We start from the raw sequence: 22634 nt of genomic DNA, 5'->3' as shown, positions 1-22634 counted from the left end.
AAAGTATATGTTCTAAGAGATATCAACATCCAGATGTGGGACAGAGGATGGAGCAACTACCAGGCAGCTCTGCAGAGCTTGGGCAGGCTTCAGAGGGAAGGCTACTGGGCTAGAGGTTGGGAGGTGGGGAGGAGGGACCAAGTAGAGACTTTCCACCAGAGAAAAGAGGAGGTGTAAAGGCCAACCTTGTGCATGGGCCTGGAGGGTCCAAGGTTAGAGTGACAACAGCCTAAGGTATGTGAGAGAGAACGGTGGGGGAAAAAATGAGAATGGCTGGCTGGTGCTTGTTACAGAAAGCCTTACCTACCGAGCTAAAGGCTTTGGATGTTATCCTGTAGGCAATGAGGAGTGGGCACAGAATTTTATTCACAAGAAAGACATGATTATATTTTTAGAAACATAACTAGTGGCAGTGTAAGGAATATCTAGTAAACAGGCTGGAGTTGGAAAGACACATTTGAGGCTAGGCAAAAATTCAGTTGCGAGATTACCATTAGTATTCTGAAAAGTACAGCAAGAAGTAATCAAAAGGAGAGAATAAATGTTTAGGATGTTCTGTGTCATATGTTCTTTTGTAATTCATCCCCTCAACAAAGGTACTTTATTCTTGGCATTTTTTTTTTACTTTACTGCTTTTATTTATTTATACTCTAAGGGGAAAGACACACAAAACTCACTGAGGGCATCTCCAGAGTTGACAAATTGACTTTCTTGAATTCTAGAGCAATCCTTTGAGACCCAGATATTCTTGCCAGTGGAGGGTCTAGAGTGAGTCTAGACATCCAGACATTTTATAGTTGACCTTGATTTTTAAGTCTTCCGTATTTGGGGACTTTGACCCTTAATTTGGTACTCCCCTTCAGGGTTTTTCCAGCGTGGTCCCTGGACGAAACCAAGAGGTAGATATACATGCTCATTAGCCACTCACCTACAGGGCTTCTTAGCTCCTGGCCATGAATATATCCTCCCTGTTATCAAGAGAATACGTGTAATGAAAACCTAGCTATATGGCAAGTTCCATACAAGGTGCTGAGAACACAGAGGAGGCACATTCTTGCCTTCAGCATCATTGGGTTTAGAATTATTTGTTCCACATTTTTTGAGTACCTACTCTGTGCCAGGCATATGGAGACATATCAGACATATGGAGACATTCATAAAGACAGTTCTCACCAAGGCACTGTGATTCTTCACAAATGTTCAGAAGCAACAATTGTATCCATAATCCTTGGCATTCACAAGGCTTCTCTATAGCTGCTAGAGATTCTGTTACTCCTTGGAAGGTGGTAGAAAATCAGGTAACTCATTAACAAAAAGGTCACACCAGAACCAGTATAAAAGTCCTAATAAATGTGGTTCCTTTTAAAGATCACTCATTCCCCAACTCCTTGGGACATTACATGCTCTCTTTGCCACAGACATTTCAAGGACTTATTTTTAGAATCTATATCTGGACTTCCATTTAAAAGCCTCAAAGTTGGGCACCTTGTGGCTCAGTCTTAAGCGTCTGCCTTCGGCTCAGGTCATGATCCCAGGTTCTGGGATCAAGCCCCAATGTCAGGCTCTCTGAGTCTACTTATCCCTCTCCCTCTGTGCTCTCTCCCTGTCTCTTGCACACGTGGATGTGCCCTCTCTCAAATAATAAAATCCTTAAAAATAAATAAATAAAAGCCTCAAAGTTGGTAAATTTTTGTCATGTACATGTGTTAGTTTTCAGAAATAGCTAAAATTAATTCAGAGTCAAGTCTAATAGAAAAGGTGGTCATACTGGGTGTTCCCAGAAGTCAAATAAAATAATTGTGTGCTTAGTTCTGAAAGAAGCTCCAAATAAAAAATACTTTGAATAACAGCATGGTTTGTTGGAAATAATGTGTTTGTTTCTGCAGCTGCTGAGAGGATCACCCCCACCCTCAATGATTATGAAAAACTAGTATCTATTCCATTAAATCACACATTTAGACTCAAACTCTTCTATGGATTAATTGTACACTTTTTCTGTCACTGCCAGGGAATTCTACAAGTTTACAATACTTCAGTCATTTCATTTTAATTACAAAGGGAAAACATAGGAAGAGAATAATGAGAAATAATAAACTATTGAAAGGGAAGATCTTAAAGAAAATTTAAGGTGTTATGTACATTAGGGAGATCTCAAATAGTCCTGGGACTACAGTATACAAAATTCCACGTGAAAGACAAGTAATCTTTCTAAGGTGGAAATTCCCTTCATCATGGGGTACAAAACTGTGATGTCCTGGGTCAGGGGAATAAATGTTATTCTGTTTAACAGATACTGATTTAACAACTGTTATGAAATGCGTCCTGGGATACATAGTTCTCCCTCCTGTGAGCTTGACTGTGGGAAGTGGGCCCTTCTGGAAGACTCAGAAGGCAAGTAAGGCCAACAAATCTGCATGCAATCCCTGAATATCTTCAGGATGTGGGTTCTGTGTAATCCTGCCTTCTCATGCAGATAAGGAAATGTCAAGTAACTTGCCAAATACTATATCCAAAAGTAGATTAGAACCCTGATCTCATTACTAAATAGCACTGTTTACTGCAATAGTTTAATAAACAAATGATAAGACTTTGAACTGAATGTGCAGTCCTGTTTTACAGACATTTGCCAGAACACATCCCAACAAGTGCTGTCCTATGTGTTTGCCCCAGTAGAGACTTTCTGCTGACCATGCTTCAGAGCCCAGTGACCATGAAGCCAATGAATATTCAATCGTTTTCTGTGATGTCCCTCAACAGTATGACTTAGGGAGGCTTCAGCTGAAGTCACTGCCAGGTGACTTCTTTCATGCCTATGTGAGAATAGATAAATACTTCCAACCCACATGGCCCCATGGATGAGAAGGTGTTAGGAACGATCTCTCTCCCCCAGGGCTCCATGAATAGAAAATAGGAAGGGCACTTCCAAGTCATTTTGCCAAAAAATTCAAAGATGATGGGGTGAGGAGGTATTTTAGGTTTGGCCAAGTGGCAGATTTGGGTGACTTGGGGAAACACTTCCCCATTCTGGAACCCGATAACATAATCCCCCAAATGCTGTCTTTCAGGATTCAGTCCCAAATGCCTACAAAAAGGTAAAGAGTAACATAAAACAAGTCTTTATCTTTTATTTACCTCTACCCGATAAACCCTGAATGACTCTGTTCTCTGCCTTTGATTGTTCTGTCTGCCTATTTCCGCTAAGAGTTTACAAAACAGCACTCCCAAACAGGAAGATAAGAGGCGCACCTATTTGTTGAATAACATCAAGGAAGAAAACTGCTAACTCATCTATTTTGTTGTTAAATTGCTGAAAAGGATCAAAATACCAATTAACTTGCTGGCTCAGAAATCTTTGATACCTTCGGATTTACTGACATTTTGAAATTCTTGTTCATACTTGCCTAATGGCTTTCTGATTACAAACAAAGAAGTGCCAATCTGTTTAGCATTTGACCTGTTTTCTTAAATATTTTTATGTATTCCACACTTAGTGGCTAAAAATACTTGACTAGTCACATTCATGTGCTAAAATAGTTTTTCTTGTTCGACCTCCAAATTTAAGAGGAAAAAGGAGCTCAAAGACACTTCTTTTTTAAAAGCCATTTTGTTATTTTTTAATTTAAAAACTCTCACTGTAAGGAAATTTCTTTGCCTTTCTTCTTCATGGAATGTAATGGCATTGGAAGACTCCATGAAGCAGGATACCATATTGGAATCCATTCTTCCTGGAGAAAAAGGTGGAAAAATGACCTTGAGCATAAGTTTCAGAAAGGAGGTAAAAAGAAACTAAAGATGGCTGATGGGGTGCAGATTTTATAATGGGTTTAATTTTCCTCTCTGGATGTCCTCAGATAGCAGTGTATCTCACAGGTGGCTTTTTGTTATTGTTACCCTCTATTTCCTCACATTTTACAAAGTTTTGTAAAAATTCCACCCATAATCACATGCTACACAATGCATCCCTCTGGCCATTGTATAGAAAATAATATGTTTTTTGGGGCGCCTGGGTGGCTCAGTTGGTTAGGCGACTGCCTTCGGCTCAGGTCATGATCCTGGAGTCCCTGGATCGAGTCCCGCATCGGGCTCCCTGCTCGGCGGGGGGTCTGCTTCTCCCTCTGCCCTCTTCCCTCTCGTGCTCTCTGTCTCTCATTCTCTCTCTCTCAAATAAATAAATAAAATCTTAAAAAAAAAAAAAAAAGAAAATAATATGTTTTCACTCCTAGATAAAGTCAACTTCTGGGTCTAAAAAGCTCTAAAACAATTTATTTCAATAAACACTGAATTCCACGGACAGAGGAAATTAAAAGTGTGGATGCTGAAGACTGCGTGGGTTCAAATTTCTGCTCTACCACTTACTAGCATGGGACCTTGGGAAAGTCACTTATGGTTCTTTCTGTGCCTCAATTTCTTCATCTGTAAAATGGGAATAATAATACAGCCTAGCTTACAGGGTTATTCTGTGGATCAAATGAGATTATACATCTAGGACATTCTAGGTGCTATATAAATGTTAGCTATCCTATTATATCATGCCATTGTTTTAGCCTGAGAGAGGATTTGGGTGCCTGGGTGTATTCACATCCACTGGAATCTCAACCCACTTATGGAGGAACACTTTCATCATATCAATTAAGTATCTGGAGGCTCTGAAATCTAAGGATATATGTAACTTATATATCTATGGAAGTTTTTATTTTTTAAAAGTCATCAGAAGGGTGCTTACTCTGTCATTCAGAGCACTGCAATTTAGTTGGAGCACAATAAAAATGCAACATTTAAGCAAGTAAATGGTAGCTGGTAACTAGCCAATTAAATGTTAGGAGGCAAACAAGCAGGAGGAGCAGTCCCAGGGGACAGGGAGAGCCACAGGACAACTATATTTAACATAATGTATTTCCCAAGATTCTGGCCTGACCTTTTCACAAACTCTTCAAAGAGGATGCGGTGGGAATACCCCTGCCTGCGGATGCTGACTGTCTCCAGGATCCCTGTAGAGCGGAGCTGGGCCAGCACACTCTCTCGGGAGAACTTCAGGGCCTCTCGGTCATCATTGGGTTTAATGCAGCGCACAAAGTGGGGCTGTCCGACCACCATTTTGGAGAGCAGATCCATCAGAGAATACTACCAGGGGAAAAAATACACGTGAAATGAGGTTACCACAAACATAGTGGATAATTTTTTTTTTTTTTTAAGATTTTATTTATTTATTTGACAGCGAGAGACACAGTGAGAGAGGGAACACAGCAGGGGGAGTGGGAGAGGGAGAAGCAGGCCTCCCGCGGAGCAGGGAGCCCGATGCGGGGCTCGATCCCAGGACCCTGGGATCATGACCTGAGCCGAAGGCAGACGCTTAACGACTGAGCCACCCAGGCACCCCAACATAGTGGATAATTACAACATAGGCCCACAGGGACCTTTAGAGCAGTTTGTTGGCTCGTAAACAACTCACACACCTTTATAAGGCCGAAAAAGAAACCAGCAATAGGGGGTGATAATATAGCTTCTGATGAGTACTTATAGCTGCCTGTGGATTCAAAAGCACTCTTTAAACATCACCTAGTGCCAGGGTGCCTGGGTGGCTTAGCTGGTCGAGTGTTCTACTCTTGATTTCAGCTCAGGTCATGATGTCAGGGTCGTGGGAATGAGCCCTGCGTCAGGCTCCCTGCTCAGCCAGGTGTCTGCTTGAGATTCTCTTCTTCTGACCCTCCCTCCTACTTGCACTCTCTCTCTCTCTCTCTCAAAATGAACGGATGAGGGGCATTTAGGTGGCTCATTCGGTTAAGCATCCAACTCTTGATTTCGGCTCAGGTCATGATCTCAGGGTCGTGGGATTGAGCCTAGAGCGGGCTCCTCACTCAGCGGGGAGTCTGCTTGAGATTTTTTTCTCTCCCTCTTCTTCTGTCTCTCCCCCCAGCTCACGTTCTCTCTCTCTCAAATAAATAAATATTTAAAAAATAAAGAAAGAAATCAAATAGATGAATCTTTAAAAAATAAATAAATGTCACCGAGTGCCAAGCAATATCCCTATGAGGCAGAAACTTAGCTGTCGAAGAACATGCTTGGGTCACCCAGTAACTCCATTGCCAGAACCAGCTTGTGTGGTATTCTAACGCAGTACTCTATAAACTGTACCTGTAATTTAAAAGGTCTAGCTTTTAGGAAAGGGGCCAGTTGCTTCTTCAGCCTAAGAACCATCAGAAAGTCTAAGCAAATCCTACCAATATCACTGGTAATGAAGCAGAAGAGAAACAAGAAACAGAAAAAGGGCAAAGAACACAAGAAAACTGGAGAAAAGGAGACTATCATGAAGATCAACTAACATCCGTCAAGTGGCTGGCAGGGAGCTCTCACAGAAAGAGGGCACGTGGAAAAGCAGAGCACTGCTTGTGTGGGGACAGCCTCAGTTGCTCCTCAGGGGTGTCCACCTTTGGAACTTCTCTGTGGACACACCTTCAGGGGCAATTACAAGCCACACAGGAAATCAGTCCCATTATTTCATAATCACACCTCCTAGTGATCGAAAATGGTATTACCTAGCTTGCTGCTATATTCTGTTTCTCAGAATTAACATCTGGGGAACACCAAACTGATTGTCATGGATATATTTCTGAAAGATCATAAGGCAAAGATGGCTTCTTCTGAGAGAGGGACTCTAGGATCCTGAAGATGATCTCACAGGGTTGTTCAGAGCCTCCAAATCCCATGGGATGGGGACACACACGCACACACACACACACACACACATACACACACACCCTACGACACTAGGAGGATACAGCCACTAAAGGGGACAGGACCAGGGTAGGTCTCAAGATAAGAAATAAATGGCAATTAGAAATGTCCAACCATGAGAGTGATGAAGCAGGAGCTGAATATTCACCTGTTAGAGAAGTTGTAGCAAGAATCACCACATGGATGGAGTGCTGGGCTCAAAGGCCTCTGGGCCCAATTCATACCCCTCTGAGCCCAATTTTAGTCTACTTCTGAAGTACAGCTGACTAGGTCAGATTTCTTGGCTTTGGATCCTTCTTGAACCTGCTAGCTTTCCATGGAGCCTTCCACCCATGGTGCTGGCTCCAAGGTCCTGTCCTTCAGCCTGCCTCAGCAACTCTAGCTCATGACCACTTGACCTCCCATCCCTGCTGAGCCCTTCCTACTGCAACCTCACCTTACAACCTGAGATCAGTAATTCCATCTTTGGCCTTTTAGCATCTCCACCACAAAGCTGCCTAGACCTTAGCTCCCAGGGGTACATGATCTCTAAGGGCTCCAACCCTAGTGCTTTATAATTTGAAGATAAACAAATCTGTGCGAATTGGTACAAAGTGTCTGCATCTTATCTTTCCTATATAATGTGCATTTAACAGAGCCCTTCTAGGTACAATGTTTTTACTCAAAGGAGTCATTTTACTAGCTGAAATATCAAGAATTGGGGCAGCAGAGATGGGAAATAATTGGGTCTGGCAATGGGTCAATTTGATCTAGGAAAATAAAGTTAAAACTAAGACAGATTCCCTCAGGATCTGAACTTAATAAGCCACCTTCTGGAATTTTATTAACTATTTTATTTCTCAGTAAATATGCTGGAAAAGTGGCTGGTTCCAGTAGCTTTAAGGTCAAGGAGCAGCTCAAATGCTAATAGAATCAGCACATTGAATGGACAGAGCTATGTGCCAGTGACAGAGAGGGCCCCCTCTGGAGACCACATGGGATTTCATCTGATCTTTCTGAAATCAGAGTACATTATACTTAGAGGTAGGTTCCCCACTATAATTTTTCTCTCCCCACAATCCCACCTTTCTTAACTGACTCTTGTGCTTTGCTCTTATTTCAGTGATTCCATCATATCTGGGCCTCTCATGGGAAGGGTTGGGAGTCCTTTTTGGAAACAGGCAGAATAGAGATCAAAAAGACTCCGTACCCGGAAGTAAGAAGCCATGGTCTGCCTCTTCATGTTGGTGGTTTCTTCTGGATGTCGTATCACCTCCAGAGTGTCCACCTGGAGCAGAGGTAGAGGGAAGTAGTTTAAGGATATAGACATTTTCTGGCTTTTCCAAAATCTGAAAGGCTTTTTGGTTAAATACCTGAGGGACCTTGATGTTTAGAACATGATAGTGAATACTATGGGAGAAGTTTTAAGACATATAAAAGAAAAATAGAATTTGCACTGTTCTACCCACTTGAGAATGGACCACCCTCTGCAAAGTACCATATGGACTCGGTATAAATACCCATCACTATTATTTCTATTTTTCTTGATGTTCTAATGGGCCCCTGTTAAGTTCTCCAATAAGGTCGCATGAGACCAAAGTATTTCTTAAAAGAAAAGTGGGCAACGACCCATGAGGCTGGGTGATTATAAAGACATGGGCTCAAAGCCCAGGTTGGACCACAGGGAATTAGATGAGCTCCAGTCACCTTCCTGCCACCCTCCCACATCCCACAGTTCCCACGTGCTCACTGTAGGTCAGAGCTTGAGATACACCTGTTCCCAATCATCTATTCCAACTACCTAGGCTGACTGGAAGAAATTTATGAATGAAAACAATTGTAGGAAACAGCCTGTTTTGTTACTGTACCTCAACAATAAAAACACTGCTCCTGCACATACAGGCTATTTGGTTTGCAAAGTGCACGAGAGGCATTTTAGCACCAGCCTCTGCCGTGGCAGCCTCCCATCTGCTCGGAACAGGTGGCAAGGGGATGAGGCAGGAATGTTTGAACTGGAAGATGCCGCTGTCAGCAAGTGTGTTCTGCTTGGTGGACTGCTGTCCAGGCGGCCACCTCCCCGTGGGGTGAGGATGTCTGCAGCCTCGTTCAGTAAAAGTGCAAAGTGGGTGCTACAAGGGGGGAGGGCACGAGGGTAGGGGCAAATAATGAAGCCTTCCTCAAGGGGTATTTAGGAGACTGTGCAAAATGGAAGGAAATGCTTCAGTTGGCTTAAAGAATACAGGTTTGTTTAAGAAAGGGAATAAATGGGGAGCTAAGTTTTCAAAAATTAGAGAAGCAACCCAAATAGTGAGCAGGAATATGAGGCTATCCCTGCATGAAGCGATGTCAGGGGGCAGTGCAGCTTCCTTTTCTAGGCTGCATGTTGGATGCGTTCCCAAAGCCATCAGTTCATTTACATGCAGCTGAAGCTATGGTACAACTGCCTCTAGGTTTGACTTTTTTATTTTTTTAATGAGAAAGGAGGAAATGAAAGCTTGGTGTTGAGCAGGAAGGCTGTTCTAATATAGAAAAGGGAAAAACAGACATCACCACCCGCCCCACCTGCAGAGACTGTATTGCACTCTCCCCACGGGCATCTGCCAGGACCCACTGAAGGTCCTCTTCGCCCATCCCATCTCTGTTTGGAGGATGGCTCTCAGAGCTGGTGAGTTTTGGGGCCAGCAAAGGAGGACTGAAGGAAAGAGGATCTTGGCTAGGGTCTGCCTTCCGCCAAATTGTAAATTCTAAGTTTTCCTGAACTTTTTTTCTCCTTACTTTCTTTCCCCCCAACCTGACCTTTATACACACACACACACATTTTCTAAACTTGGGAATTTCTCCACCACTTCCTTTTATTCAGAGATCCTCCCTGAAGAACCCTGTCTTACTTTGAACTTTGCTTTTCCTCCCTCATTTCCCTCCCCTTTTATTCAAACTAGTCAGTGAGTGCCAGCCCTTCAGACTCTAGGGCACAGTAAAAGGGCAGCTTAAAAACTCATCCATATTTCTCTATTAGGAGGATTTACCTGTTAGCTTCCCTCAGAACATACAATGGGCCCTTGGCATTTGAGAATTTAACAGTTTAGTGATCAGAAAACCCTTGACAGAAATTGTGCTGAGACATAATTTAAAAGGTACAATAAGTACCATTTTCAAAATCACTACTTGTCCTCTGCAGCAAACTGGAAAAATAAAGAATGAAGCACTAATTTGTACTCCAAAAGTTACAAAGCTGATCGACTCCCCTATCTAACCACCCACCACGACCAAGTTCTGTCCTTCTACTCACATACAGAGTAACTCTTGGGAAGGAAGTAAAAACCTATTTGGTATTACATACAGCCTGGAAGTGCTAATGCTTGTCCACAGTTTATTACCTATATATTTAGTACTGCATTTTAAAGAATAAATAACATGCTATTGAGATATTTTCTAATTTAAGAATTTGGAAAGGTCTTGTTTTGGTCAAGGACTTCTTATATAGTCACAAGGTTCTGAACATGGAGTGGATCTGAAAGAGGGAATTTTGGACAAGGGACACAGCAGAAGTAGAGTCTCTTGGTCCTTCAAACTAGGAGACTAGGCACAAACCTCAGCTCTGTCTGTACCAGGTCTACCAGGAACTCTAAGGAACTCCCCAAAAATCCAAACCAAAGCAGAAGTGAAGGTTGTTGTCTGACCTAAAAGTTTGTCATCCTGAGCTAATTTACATTAGGGATATCATCTAGCATATAGTTCTTCTCAAAGATAGGGAATTCACAAGAAACAGTCTTCCCCAGAGGATCTTAAAAGCTTTTACCTCAGATAGGGGAAAAAGACACTAGAAAAGCTTTCCTGGGCTTAGAGGATATATGCTATAGAACACAGAGTTTTGGAACTGGACATACCTGGTTCAAATCCTAGCTCCTCCACTTACTACCTCTGTGGACTTGAACTTGTTATTCAACTTCTCAAAAGCTCTGTTTTCCTTATTAGGAAAACTGGTTAGTAAAAGCAACTGCTTTGTACACATGCAAGAAGTGTATCCGTTCCCCTTCCGTTATTACCATGCTTAACTTAGTTTTAGTTTAGCGATGAATGTCAAAGATCAGGGTTTTCTTCAATGGCAGATGGCAAGTACTAGCACCCATGCAACACAGCAAGGAGATCTTTTTACTTATTGGCAGAGAAAATACTTCCAATGAAACCAATTTCAAAATGATCAGTAGAACCAATATTCTGGATCAAACCACTGTCTGTCTAACCCAGTATCCTTTCTCCTCCAATGCCAATTTATACCATGATATAAGTCAGCTGGAGCTGAGCAAGTCGGCTTTCTGCCCACATGACAAATGTCCTGCCCAATTCCTTGTGAGAGGCGCTGGTTAGTGTTCAAAGTAGTCCTGAGCAAGCTTTACAAATTGTAATACAGACTCCAAGTCCACAGGAAATGAGCAAGCTTCAGTATACGCATGGCCTCCACACATGGAGTTTCAGATAGTTATCAAAACATGAATAATAGAACATCTACTGTTCCCAAGTAAAAATCATTGTAATAACCACTTTGCCTCTATTATGCCAGTAAGGTCTCAAAATGACCCTATGAGGTAAGTACTATTATTATTCCTATTGTACATATGAGGAGGTTAAGGCTCAGAGATTTTAGGGAAATTTTCCAGAGTCTTGCAGCTAGTAATTGGCTATGCGCACCTCTGAACCCAGTTCTGTCTGATTCCAAAACCTTACTTTTTTTTAAATTTTATTATGTTAATCACCATACATTACATCATTAGTTTTTGATGTAGTGTTCCATGATTCATTGTTTGCGTATGCTTCTTAAACATTATATACTGCCTTTCTATGTGATTTGATATAACTTATAATATGGGTCTGAAAGCATGGTATTATTAAAAAGACTTGCCTCATCTGTCAACAAAATTTACTCTATGACAAAGACATAGATTCCAAGAAGTCTCATAAACCATCTAGATTTCAGCAATAAATGAAAAACTGAAAGATTTTTTTCCTGGTCTCAGTAAGTGCCCACTATTTGCATCCTGAAACCTCAGAGGTGCTTATATTCATCTTCCTGACAACATCTTTTGTCAAGAATTTTTACTGCTATCAAGTGATCCATCCACCCCTTAAGGAAAAAAGCCCTACAGCGTCACTCCTCTCAGAGGCTCCACAGCCCTCAATGGAAAAGCAAAACTTTTCCTTGACACCATCCATGTGTCATAGTATGGTGGTGCAGAATGTGTTGGGAGCCAGCTTTCTAACAGACCACCTGTGTTTATTTGACCTTGAATAAGGCAGAGAAAAACTGCTTTTTTATTGTTGTTGTGACGCTTATTTTCTAGTGCCTTAACTACAACTTTCAACTCATCTCTCTTCCAAATGAAAACAAATCACGAGTCATTTTCATCTCACTGATACACATTATTATGGTAATGATGTAAATATATGCTTCATACTAGAGGGCACATTCGTCACATAGGCAAGGTCTGAACAACAGGAGGCAGTGTAGAGAGAGGTAACACTGTGCTGATATTCTGGGTGTGGGAGACAGGGGAACAGGGTCCTGGCAGAATCCAATAGCCACAAAATCAAATTGAGGAAAAGACCGTAATGGGGGCTGATAGAGAATATTACACGTGAGTCTTTAATCTTTTTGCGTCATGATCTCTTTCAGAATCTAGTGGGAGCCAATGACTCCAAAAAAAACAAATACAGCTGATCCTCATTCTTCGTGGATTATATATTTGTGAATGTGCCTACTTTCTAAAATTCATTTTTAACCCCCAAATCAGTGCCTACCATGCTTTCATGATTATTCACAGACATACAGTGGTGAAAACTTTGATCCCCTGATGTACGTGTTTCCAGCTCAGGTTGAACAAGGTGATGCTCTGCCTTCCTGTTTTAGCTCTCATGCTATATGCAAGTGTCCTTTTCCAGGCTTATTGAAGTGCCATGTATTTTGTGTTTTTGTACTTTTGGCTAGTGATTTCACTGTTTATAATAGCCCCCCAAGCATAGTGCTGGAGTACTGTCTAGTGTTCCTAAGTGTAAGAAGGCTATTAAATACCTCTTGGAGAACATATGTGCATTAGATAAGCTTCATTCAGGCATGAGTTATAGTGCTGTTGGCCTTGAATTCAATAACACAAATACTGTAATTAAAATATTATTTTAGGGGCTCCTGGGTGACTGAGTCGGTTAAGCGTCCAACTCTTGGTTTTGGTTCAGGTCATGATCTCAGATCCTGAGATCGAGACCTGCATTGGGCTCCATGCTCAGAGAGGAATCTGCTTGAGACTTTCTCCCTCTCCCTCTGCCCCCTCCCCGCTCGCATTTGCTCTTGCTCTAGTTCTCTCTCTCTCTCTCAAATAAATGAATAAATCTTTTAAAAACTAAAACATTATTTGATACAAAGAAATACTGCATATAATTATTTATAAGAAATATATATTAAATGATGTGCCTTTAAGTAGAAACACACATGAAACAAGATTATGTACTAACTGGTTGCCAACAAGGTTGTGAGCAGAAGCTACCAGGAACCTAACCACGTATTTCCCCTAGGAGCAATGCTTCAGTATTTGCTGATTCAGTGTTCACAGCAACTTTACAGAACATAATTTCATGAAGAATAAGAATCAACTGGATTTACAAAATTTTACATGTAATAATATCAAGAGGCTCTTAGAACCAATGAAACTCCAATGTAAATCTCTTCTAGGGGCCCATATAATCCACGTTATATAGTCCTAATATCTTGCCACAAACTCACAAGACTGAAAAGTAGAGTAATACATGTAGTTATAATAGCAACGTGGGTATAAAAATTATTGTTAACAAAAATTATCTGAGTCCCTATTACATGTAGGTAAGTCTTTCATTCTCAAAGAAAGTTAAGTATACATATATATGTTTGTATCAATTTTGAGATAATATTCAACAGTATTCTGTGTGGCTGAATTTATTATTCTTTATTAAATAATATTCTATGTAAATAAAAATATATGAAAATTCAGAGATGTGATCTATTTATTCTATTACTCCATCACCTTAGATAACTGGATTTTGGCGTTAGTATATACAATGAACATTAACCAGCCAATCAATCCTTGAGATCCTTGCTAAACATTAGCTGAAAGGATGTAACAGTTAAAAATATTTTACAGTGGAATATTTATTAACCCTTCTAACATTCCCTTTGCACAGACAAGTATACCCCTCATTTTTCAGAGAGCAAAGAAGAATGACAGGAAATGGTTTGGTTTCTTTCCTCCCTACTGACTCCATTTGGTCCCTGTTATCCTCCTCCGTAGGTTGGTGACAGCCTCAAGGCAAAGTGCTTTATCTCTTCTAGACAGACTTTACTTTCAAGTGTCATTGTTCTGTATCCTAAGTGGTCTTTCTGAGAATCACATGAAGGGGTCCAGAATATGCCGCAGTGGCATAGCTATTATTTTGAGTTGAAGACATTTGAGAATCAACAGTTACAAGAAGAGGCTTTTTCTGAACTCCCCTTATCTGGCTGAAGACAGGCCCTCTCAAAATCATCCCACTGTCATAAATCTCCTCCCTGGCAGTTTCACAGCCTGCCATGGAAGATTGACTCCTATCACCAGAGATGAGAAATGAGCACTGGGATAAGAAACTGCCTAAACAGACACTGTCATAAAACTATCATACCTCCCATCTATTCTCCTAAGGGACCATTTGTTTTTCCCAAAAGTCATCTGTTCTCCTACAAGTGCCCTCCTCCCCGACCTCCTACCTCATTCATCCCCTTTTAAGATAGCATATAGCCTCAAATTCTAACTAACCCCCTCTTAAGTCACTTTTTTGAGTGAGTTCCTGTATGTATATAGTTAAAATTTGTTTTTTCTTCTGTTAATCTTTCAGGTTGAGTTTAATTCAGTCCCTCAAGAACTAAAGTTAAGAGGGTAGAGGAAACATTTTCTTTCATAACACAGCATTGTAAGGATTCCATGATGTTGTTTCAAATTTCCTAACCCCTGATTTCCTAAATGCCTTCCATCTCTTTACCAGATTTCCCTGGCAGTGGGCCAGATAAACTAAAGTTGCCTACTCTAGGATTATCCCCAAGGCAGGAGCACCCCATGGTCCACATTATTTTAAGTACAAACCTGCTACTCACCTTGGTTCTCCCAGCACTGAAATGGGGAGGCAAAGATCTTGAGGCTGCTATTATCCTGGCTCTTGTCTGGGCCAAGTTACCTGAGCAAAAAAGACAAAAAAGTTAAAGTGAAGGAAAAATTAAGAAATAGTATTATGAGTAATTTTTCCTTTTATGTACTTGTATTTTTATTAATTTCCCAAATGATCTGCTCTGAGTATGAAAAATTTGGAAGAATTTGAAGTTTGAAACTTTAATGATATAAATTATAAACAAATTATAATAATTTATAAATTATAATTTATTATACAAATCGAATATATCTTAGTTTCATAAGCAAAAAGGAAACAATAAAAAACTCTCCAATTCACTCAATAAACTAGCAATAGAAGGAAACTGCCACAACATAAAAAGGACATATATGAAAAGCCCACAGCTAACATACTCAACAGTGAAAGATCAAAAGCTTTTTCCTCTAAGATCAGGAACAGGGCAAGGATGCTCACTCTCACCACTTGTATTCAACTAGCAGTCAAGCTTAAGCAATTAGGCAAGAAAAAGAAATAAAAGACTTCCAAATTGTAAAGAAAGAAGTAAAATGATCTCTGTTCATAGGTGGCATGATCTTATATATAGAAAACCCTAAAGATGCTACCAAAAAAGCTGTTAGAACTAATAAATCAATTCAGCAACGTTATAAGATATAAAATCAGCATCAAAAAATCAGTTGCATTTCTATGCACTAACAATGAAAATTTGAAAAGGAAATTAAGAAAATACTATTTACAATAGCATCAAAAAGAATAAAATACTTAGAAATAAACTTAACCAAGGAGGCAAAAGACTTGTACTTGCTGATACTTAGTGTTAAGTAACTCAAGGGGTGGTTAGAATTGGGCTCACATAGCATCTTAACAGAAGAACAATAAATGTCTAGGTAAGTGACAAAAGATCTTTGAGTTTTTAGGGGCAGTAAATTATGGGAAAGTAAATATATGAGGAAGCCAATGGAAGGTAAGGGCAAGTTAGTAAAGTTTTGTTATACAGATTCCTCTGGTGTTGTCTCTGGGCTGATAAGGGTCTAGAGTTGTCTCTGGTGATTAACTTCTGTCCTTCCTAGTAGAGAGGGGTGGGGGGGGGGTACTTCTACAAATTTATATCTTGCTTTTATGTAAACAGGGGGAGGGCAGGGAGCTTTTCTTATATCTACTTCTCAATTACCTTCAGCTCAAATAATCTTTATGCCAAAGTGGCATATTTTGGGGTGGCATATTCTGCTACCCTTTACTGTGTTCATGGATGAAAATATCTAATATTGATAAAATGTCCATGATACCCAAAAAGATCTATAGATTCAAAGTAATCCCCATCAAAATCCTAATGATATTTTCACAGAAATATAAAAAACAACCCTAAAATTCATCTGGAACCACAAAGGATCCAAAGCTCCAAATGATCTTGAGAAGGAAAAGAAAAGCTGAAAGCTTCACGCTTCCTGATTTCAAAATATATTATAAAGCAACAGTAATCAAAAGAGTATTGTCCTGGTATAAGGACAAACATATACACCAACGGAACAGAATAGAGAGCCAGAAATAAATCTATGCATATATGGTCAAATAATCTTTAAGATGTGTATCAAGATTATACAACGAGGAAAGGGTGGTCTCTTCAACAAATTGTATTTGGAAAACTCGATATCCATATGCAAAAAAATGAAACTGGACCCCTATCTTGCACAAAATTAAATTCCTACTGGATTAAAGATTTAAATGTAAGACCTGAAACTAAAAAACTCCTAGAAAAAAAACAGGGGGAGTTTCATAACATTGAGCTTAGCAGTGATCTCTTGGATAGGATATCAAAAGCACAGGCAATAAAAGCAAAAATAGACAAGTGGGTTTACATCAAATCAAAAGCTTCTGCACAGGAAAAGGAAACAATCAACAGAGGGAAAACGCAACCTACAGAATGGGAGAAAATACTTGCAGACCATCTAAGGGGTTAATTTCCAAGATCTATACGGAACTCCTACAATGTACAGCAAAATATAAAATAACATAACCTGATTTAAAAATAGGCAAAGGTTGGCTCAGTTGGTTAAGCGTCTGACTCTTGATTTCAGCTCAGGGCATGATCTCAGGGTTGTGGGATTGAGCCCCACGTTGGGCTCCACACTCAGTGCGGAGTCTGCTTGGGATTCTCTCTCTCCCTCTGCCCCTCCTCCCTGTGTGTGCACATGCACGCTCTCTCTCCAAAATAAATAAATAAATCTTGAAAAAAATATAAAAAGAACAAAAAAATTAAAATGGGCAAAGGACTTGAATAGGCATTTTTCCAAAGAGGACATTAAAATGGCCAACAGCTATATAAAAATGCTCAACATCACTAAGAATCAGGGAAATGCATATCAAAACCACAACGAGATATCACTTTATACTGTTAGGATGGTCATTATATAAAACAACAACAATAACAAGAGAAAATAACAAGTATTGGCAAGGATATGGAGAAACTAGAATCTTGGTGCACTCACTGCTAGTGGGAATATAAAGTGGTGCAGCCAATATGGAAAACAGTGTGGAGGTTCTTGAAAAAATTAAAAATAGAATACCATGTGATCCAACAATCCCACTTCTGGGTATTTAGCCAAAACAACTGGAAACGGAATCGTGAAGAGGTACGTGCCTCCCATGTTCACTGCAGCATTATTCACAACAGCCAAGCACTGAAAACTAAATATTCATCAGATAATGAATGGATCAGAAAATGTGGTATATGCGCACAATGGAATATTATTCAGCCTTATAAAGAAGGATGTCTTGCCATTTGAGACAACACAGATGAACCTTGGACATTATGCTAAGTGAAATAAGTCAGTCACAGACAAATACTGCATGATTCCACTTCTATGATGTATCTAAAATAGATAAGCTCATAAAAGCACAGAGTAGAATGTTGGTTGCCAGGGGCTGCGAGGACAGGGAAATGGGGAGTTGCTGTTCGATGGGTAGAGTTTCAGTAACGCAAGATGACAAAGTTCTAGAGATCTGATCTACAACAATGTGGGTATAGTGAACGATATTGTACTATATACTTAAAAATGTGTTAGGAGGGTAGGTTTTGTGTTACGTGTTTTTACCGCAATAAGAAAAAACAATCTCCAACTAGGGCACTGTCAGTCTTTGAAAGAGACAAATAAGCAAGAAAAAAGATGCTGGGAGTTTTCCCAAAAGAGAAATTGGGCAACAAAGAACCCCACTGTGAAGGTTTAAGACACAGAAACTGATTAGCAGATCTGGCAGTATGGGCTCCTCAGCACACAGGAAGAAAGCCTGCCAACGCAGTGAACCAGAGGACATAGAGAGCATGGGCAGTAGCCATTGAGTCCTGGGGACTGATGGCTTTTGCATTTGCCCGGGGTGTGAACAAGTTCGCTAGTATCTCAGAGCCCAAGTTTCCTTATCTATAAGATGAAGACAGTATTACCTCATTCTGAGAGTTGTTATGGGCATTCAATGAGGGTAATTCACGATAAGCACTGTCAACATGGGACTTGTTCAAGGTAAGTGCTCACTTCATATTAGCCAGCATTGATTATTATTAATAATATTAATATCATTATTGTTTGCTATGAATAGTCTGCCCACACAGGTCTCAAAACAGAGAGTAGAAGGCAAGAGAATACCAAGGAATCTTACTAATTTGCTACTGTGAGCACTGATCAGTCAAAAAACTCATGAAAGAGGAGAAAAAATGATAAGGCAACCCCCACTTTGAACCTCCATGTCTTGTCCACTCTGATTCCCAATGCTTTTTGCCTTTGAAGAAGCTGAGCTGCCTATTCAGAAGCTCTTCTCCCCTCACCACCCACCCACCCTTAATCTCCTCTCCCATCCCTAGCCTCCCAAACTAAGTGCTTGAAGATTTGTTTGTTTTTTTACCTACGATGTCATTCGATTCTGTAGCAAAATAAAAAGTTGTCAATGAAAGGAAATGCAATTTGTGCATATGCAAGACACTCAAGATTTCAAAGTTTTTAGCAAGTCTAGCACAAAGATGTCCAAATGTTTTCTCTGGCGATATCTTCAGAGGCTAAACTGTGATTAATAGCCCAGAAAGAACCCTTTGAAGCAGGATTGGTGACATCAAAGTCATAATCCAGGGGTGGCAGGAGCTTTATAATGAGTGGGAAGCATTTTAACACATTTCAAAGGATTTACAGCATGAATAAACAATAGACCTCAGCAGATGCACTTGCACACACCTTTCAGTAACATAACCTATAAGACGTTTCCATTTTAATTTAAATGTAAATACAGTGTTCACATTTGTTTCAAAGCATCCTCCCAGCTTCACCCCTAGACACTTTTTTTGGCTAAGGATGCCTCACTGCCCCAGAGCACCCTCCTGTGCTTCCCGAAACTGTGACTACTGACGTATGTTGGGAAGAGAAAATGGAAGTCAGAGGCATCTAACAGAATTTATATCCTATGTGGGAACTGGGTTAAGAAAGAATCTAAAATGGAGCTTACAATGATCCCACACAATTTCTCTGTTTCCAACTTAAAGAGAAAGAGACAAGTGGTCTGAACAAAGAGCTGGAACTTCTAAACAATGGCAATTTCCTGCCTGTTTCAGAGCATTTCATCACTTGGAAAGTACCCAGGACCCATGATTTCATCTTCAGTTGCTTCTTAAGAATTGTCCAAAATGATGGTTGCTGTTTAAATAATCATGCACAGAATTCGGCTTCCCTCTGCTGCCCTCTCTGGGTTTACAGAATTTGTTGCAGGGTTCCTGTGGTGACTGCTAGTAGACATTTGTTTGGAAAATTTTCCTGTTTAAATTTTCCCTAACACAAGGAATATGCTAATAAATCATAAGCTAATAAATTACTGCAAAGCAATGCTGAAATGTAAAAGTCTTATGTCAAATTGCTACTAAGAAAGAAGCTGCAGATAAAAAAATCAAATGTTTCAGTTCATCTATTACCAGAGTAAGTTATCTGAGTAGACCTGATTATTGAAACCATTGATCCAACAGTCAGTCTGGATACTGAGAACCTAAACCACATGACACTGTCTACAGAAAAACGACCTTGTACCACCCCATCTCCATTAGCATGAATTTCTTTTTCCAGGCAATGGTTTGATTGTTCATTATAGGAACTCCCTGAAAGACCTAAGACCATCAATTCTTCAAAGGAAAATATCAACAGCGATTTATCCCTTAGGATTCTATGAATCCCTGGGCTCAAAAATCCTCACCTTGCTTTTTCCACCAATCGTAGACTTTTGTTCTGTGATCCCTACCCAACCCTAATCAAGCCCCCTCACTTTGAAAGACCCACCTTAAAAAAACCTTTATCCCAATAAATTCTGACCCTGCTTTTCCTTCTCCTGGACACTGCCAAAACTTTGAGAGGTGGTGGTCTTCGTTACTGTGGTAAGTAATGAACTCCGCTTTGTCTCATTAACAGGTTGTGTGGGTGATATTTACCAAGTCAGCGTGGGACAGACCAGGGCTGGCGTGATCCCTGCCGTGCCTGCAGTGTTCTAATTTCAGTCACAACACCATAGTAATAAAAATGCAAGGAGTCAAATTCAGTAGTTGTATAAAACATACCATAGTATTTTGTATGCAAAAAAGCTTGTTTTTATATACCTATCTATCCTAAATATAATAAGGATTTGTTTTAGATTTGATACACTGAGGTAACCTAAAACAGTTACAAAAAATATGAAACAGTTGTAGGAGGCCAAAAGAATAAGTGTGTTGTTAGATTTTGTTCTGCAAGTTTTTTAACTTTCTTCCCTGGCGTTCTACAGCTTTGAGTGTGAATATCAATAAATGGGCAGGAGGGAGGTGGGAGAGTTCCCAGCCCACTTAATCTCTCAAGAAAAGAACATTGATAATATATCGAATGGGGTGTAGTTTTGTGGAGGCAAAGCAACAAGAGTAAATAAAACACCAGCCTGTCTTCCCAGCTCTTTTATAGAAGAAAGATGCACACATAACAAATTCACTCTCTTTTCTGAGTGCACAACCTTTAACATGCACATGGATAATTCAAAGCCCAAAAGAAACCGCTCTCTCCTTCCTGTATTGACTTTTAATTGGCAGTTATCTGGCATCTTAGGAAGTTCTGCATAATTAACACCTCTGGACTATCTGCTTAGAAGGAAGCCAAACCAATGTTTTTGTTGCTTTTTTTTCTTTTTCATTTAGAATGTGAACTACAGCTTTAAAGATTGGTGACCCAGCGATTTCAAAATCATAGAGCTGAGGAAAAACAGTAACTCCTTCTTTCCTCCTTTCAGCGTTAAAACTCATAAACAGGATGTCAGCCCACCAAACAACTGTACCGGATGATCGGAATTCAAGGAGGTAACAAGGCTTCCCTTTCCTAACTTGGTCAAGTGGAGCAGAGGCTCTCTGTTTTCTGCATTTTATTGCCACCTTGGCCGAAGCTTCAGTTCAGTCTATCCTCAGGACAAGAATCTCCCCATTGGTAGAGCCATGTAAAGAAAAAAAAAAAAAGCTCTTAATATTTCTTGCCATCCCCACATTTTCTGGGGCAGTTTGCTTGTAAATGACATGACATGTGTTCACAAAAGTACTGGAGCCTAGACTGTTGGTATCTATCAAAGAAGACCTGATCCATTCAGAAAAAAAAATGAAATTCACATACACATATCTGTCAGAACCCACTCATCACTGACACGTGAGATTTGCTTATTCCAGCGTCAAAGCAACATCCCTATGCAGCAGAGCAGGTTTTAGTCCAACCAATGCTGGTCCTGGAAAAACTGTAATTTAGGCAAAGGATGTATTCAAGTTCCACACGCTCCTTGGCACACTCCCATTTCCACTTCTGAAGGTGCACATGGCTTTAATGCTGTATCTCCTCCCTACTCCAGCAGCCAGTTTCCCTATTTCCTCAACCAGGCGGTACAGACCTCCTTCATCAAACCTCCCCTATGTTCCAAATCTTCAGGTTACTATTATCCTCTGACAACTAATCCAGATCTCATTTGTTTATGCATAGAGAAATGTATTACTTCACTCAGGTGAGATGTTTGCAGGATATGGAAATCCTTCTAGGAACAAAACATTCACAGAATGATTCTGCTGATGGAAATGTTGGGTACCTATAGACCATCCAGTGTCTGGGCAAGAGGACAGTTTGTTAGTAGAGGTGCTTTCAGTTAATGGTGCTCAAGTTATTCACGCTTTGAAATAAGACATTAAGGGCCCTCTGTGGTTCTTCCAAAGATGAACAGAACACAGTTCTTCGTCTCACGGAGAGGACAGCCCAGAGAAGCTGCTGGGGGAAGGGGAAAGACTGACATAGAAACAATCCATTGCAATTTGAAGTGGAAAGTGTTAAAATAAACCTGAATAAAGTGACCTGAGAGGACAGAAGACTAAGTTTTCTTGCAAGAATGAGAAAAAAAGCTGAAAAGTAGGCAATAAATGAGCTAGATCTTGAAGGATTTTCAGGAGTTTGACAGGAAAGGGAAAGGATTCTACCTGGTAGATGCAGAATGCTTAGTGAGAAGAGAGATCTTTAAAAGTTCCAGAGACTGAAGTGCCTGGCTGGCTCAGTTAGAAGAGCATGTGACTCTTGATCTTGGGGTCATGAGTTCAAGCCCCATGTGAGGTGTAGAGATTACTTAAATAAATAAAAAACTAAAGATAAATTAATTAATTAATAAAAATTCCAGAGACTTTCAGAGACCCTATACATCAAACTCCCAAGGAGCTTCTCATTTTTATTAGACATATAATA

The 22634-nt window shown here is 40.2% G+C and overlaps 1 protein-coding gene across 1 annotated transcript in view; it reads right to left on the bottom strand.

Moving 5' to 3' along the window:
- The window catches only part of MYO3B (myosin IIIB), a 389493-nt gene that overhangs the window by 159181 nt on the left and 207678 nt on the right, over positions 1–22634 (bottom strand). Inside the window, exons 23-25 of the mRNA XM_044913613.1 lie at positions 14861–14940; positions 7922–7999; positions 4916–5121 (exon numbers count right to left, since the gene is read on the bottom strand). Of these exons, the coding sequence (XP_044769548.1) occupies positions 4916–5121; positions 7922–7999; positions 14861–14940 (364 nt within the window). The remainder of the gene's footprint in view (positions 1–4915; positions 5122–7921; positions 8000–14860; positions 14941–22634) is intronic.

This window comes from Neomonachus schauinslandi, chromosome 3 (genome assembly GCF_002201575.2).
Source record: "Neomonachus schauinslandi chromosome 3, ASM220157v2, whole genome shotgun sequence".
Classification (NCBI taxonomy): Eukaryota; Metazoa; Chordata; class Mammalia; order Carnivora; family Phocidae; genus Neomonachus; species Neomonachus schauinslandi.
Note: the sequence above shows the minus strand (reverse complement) of the source record. Positions and strands in the feature narration are given on the sequence as shown.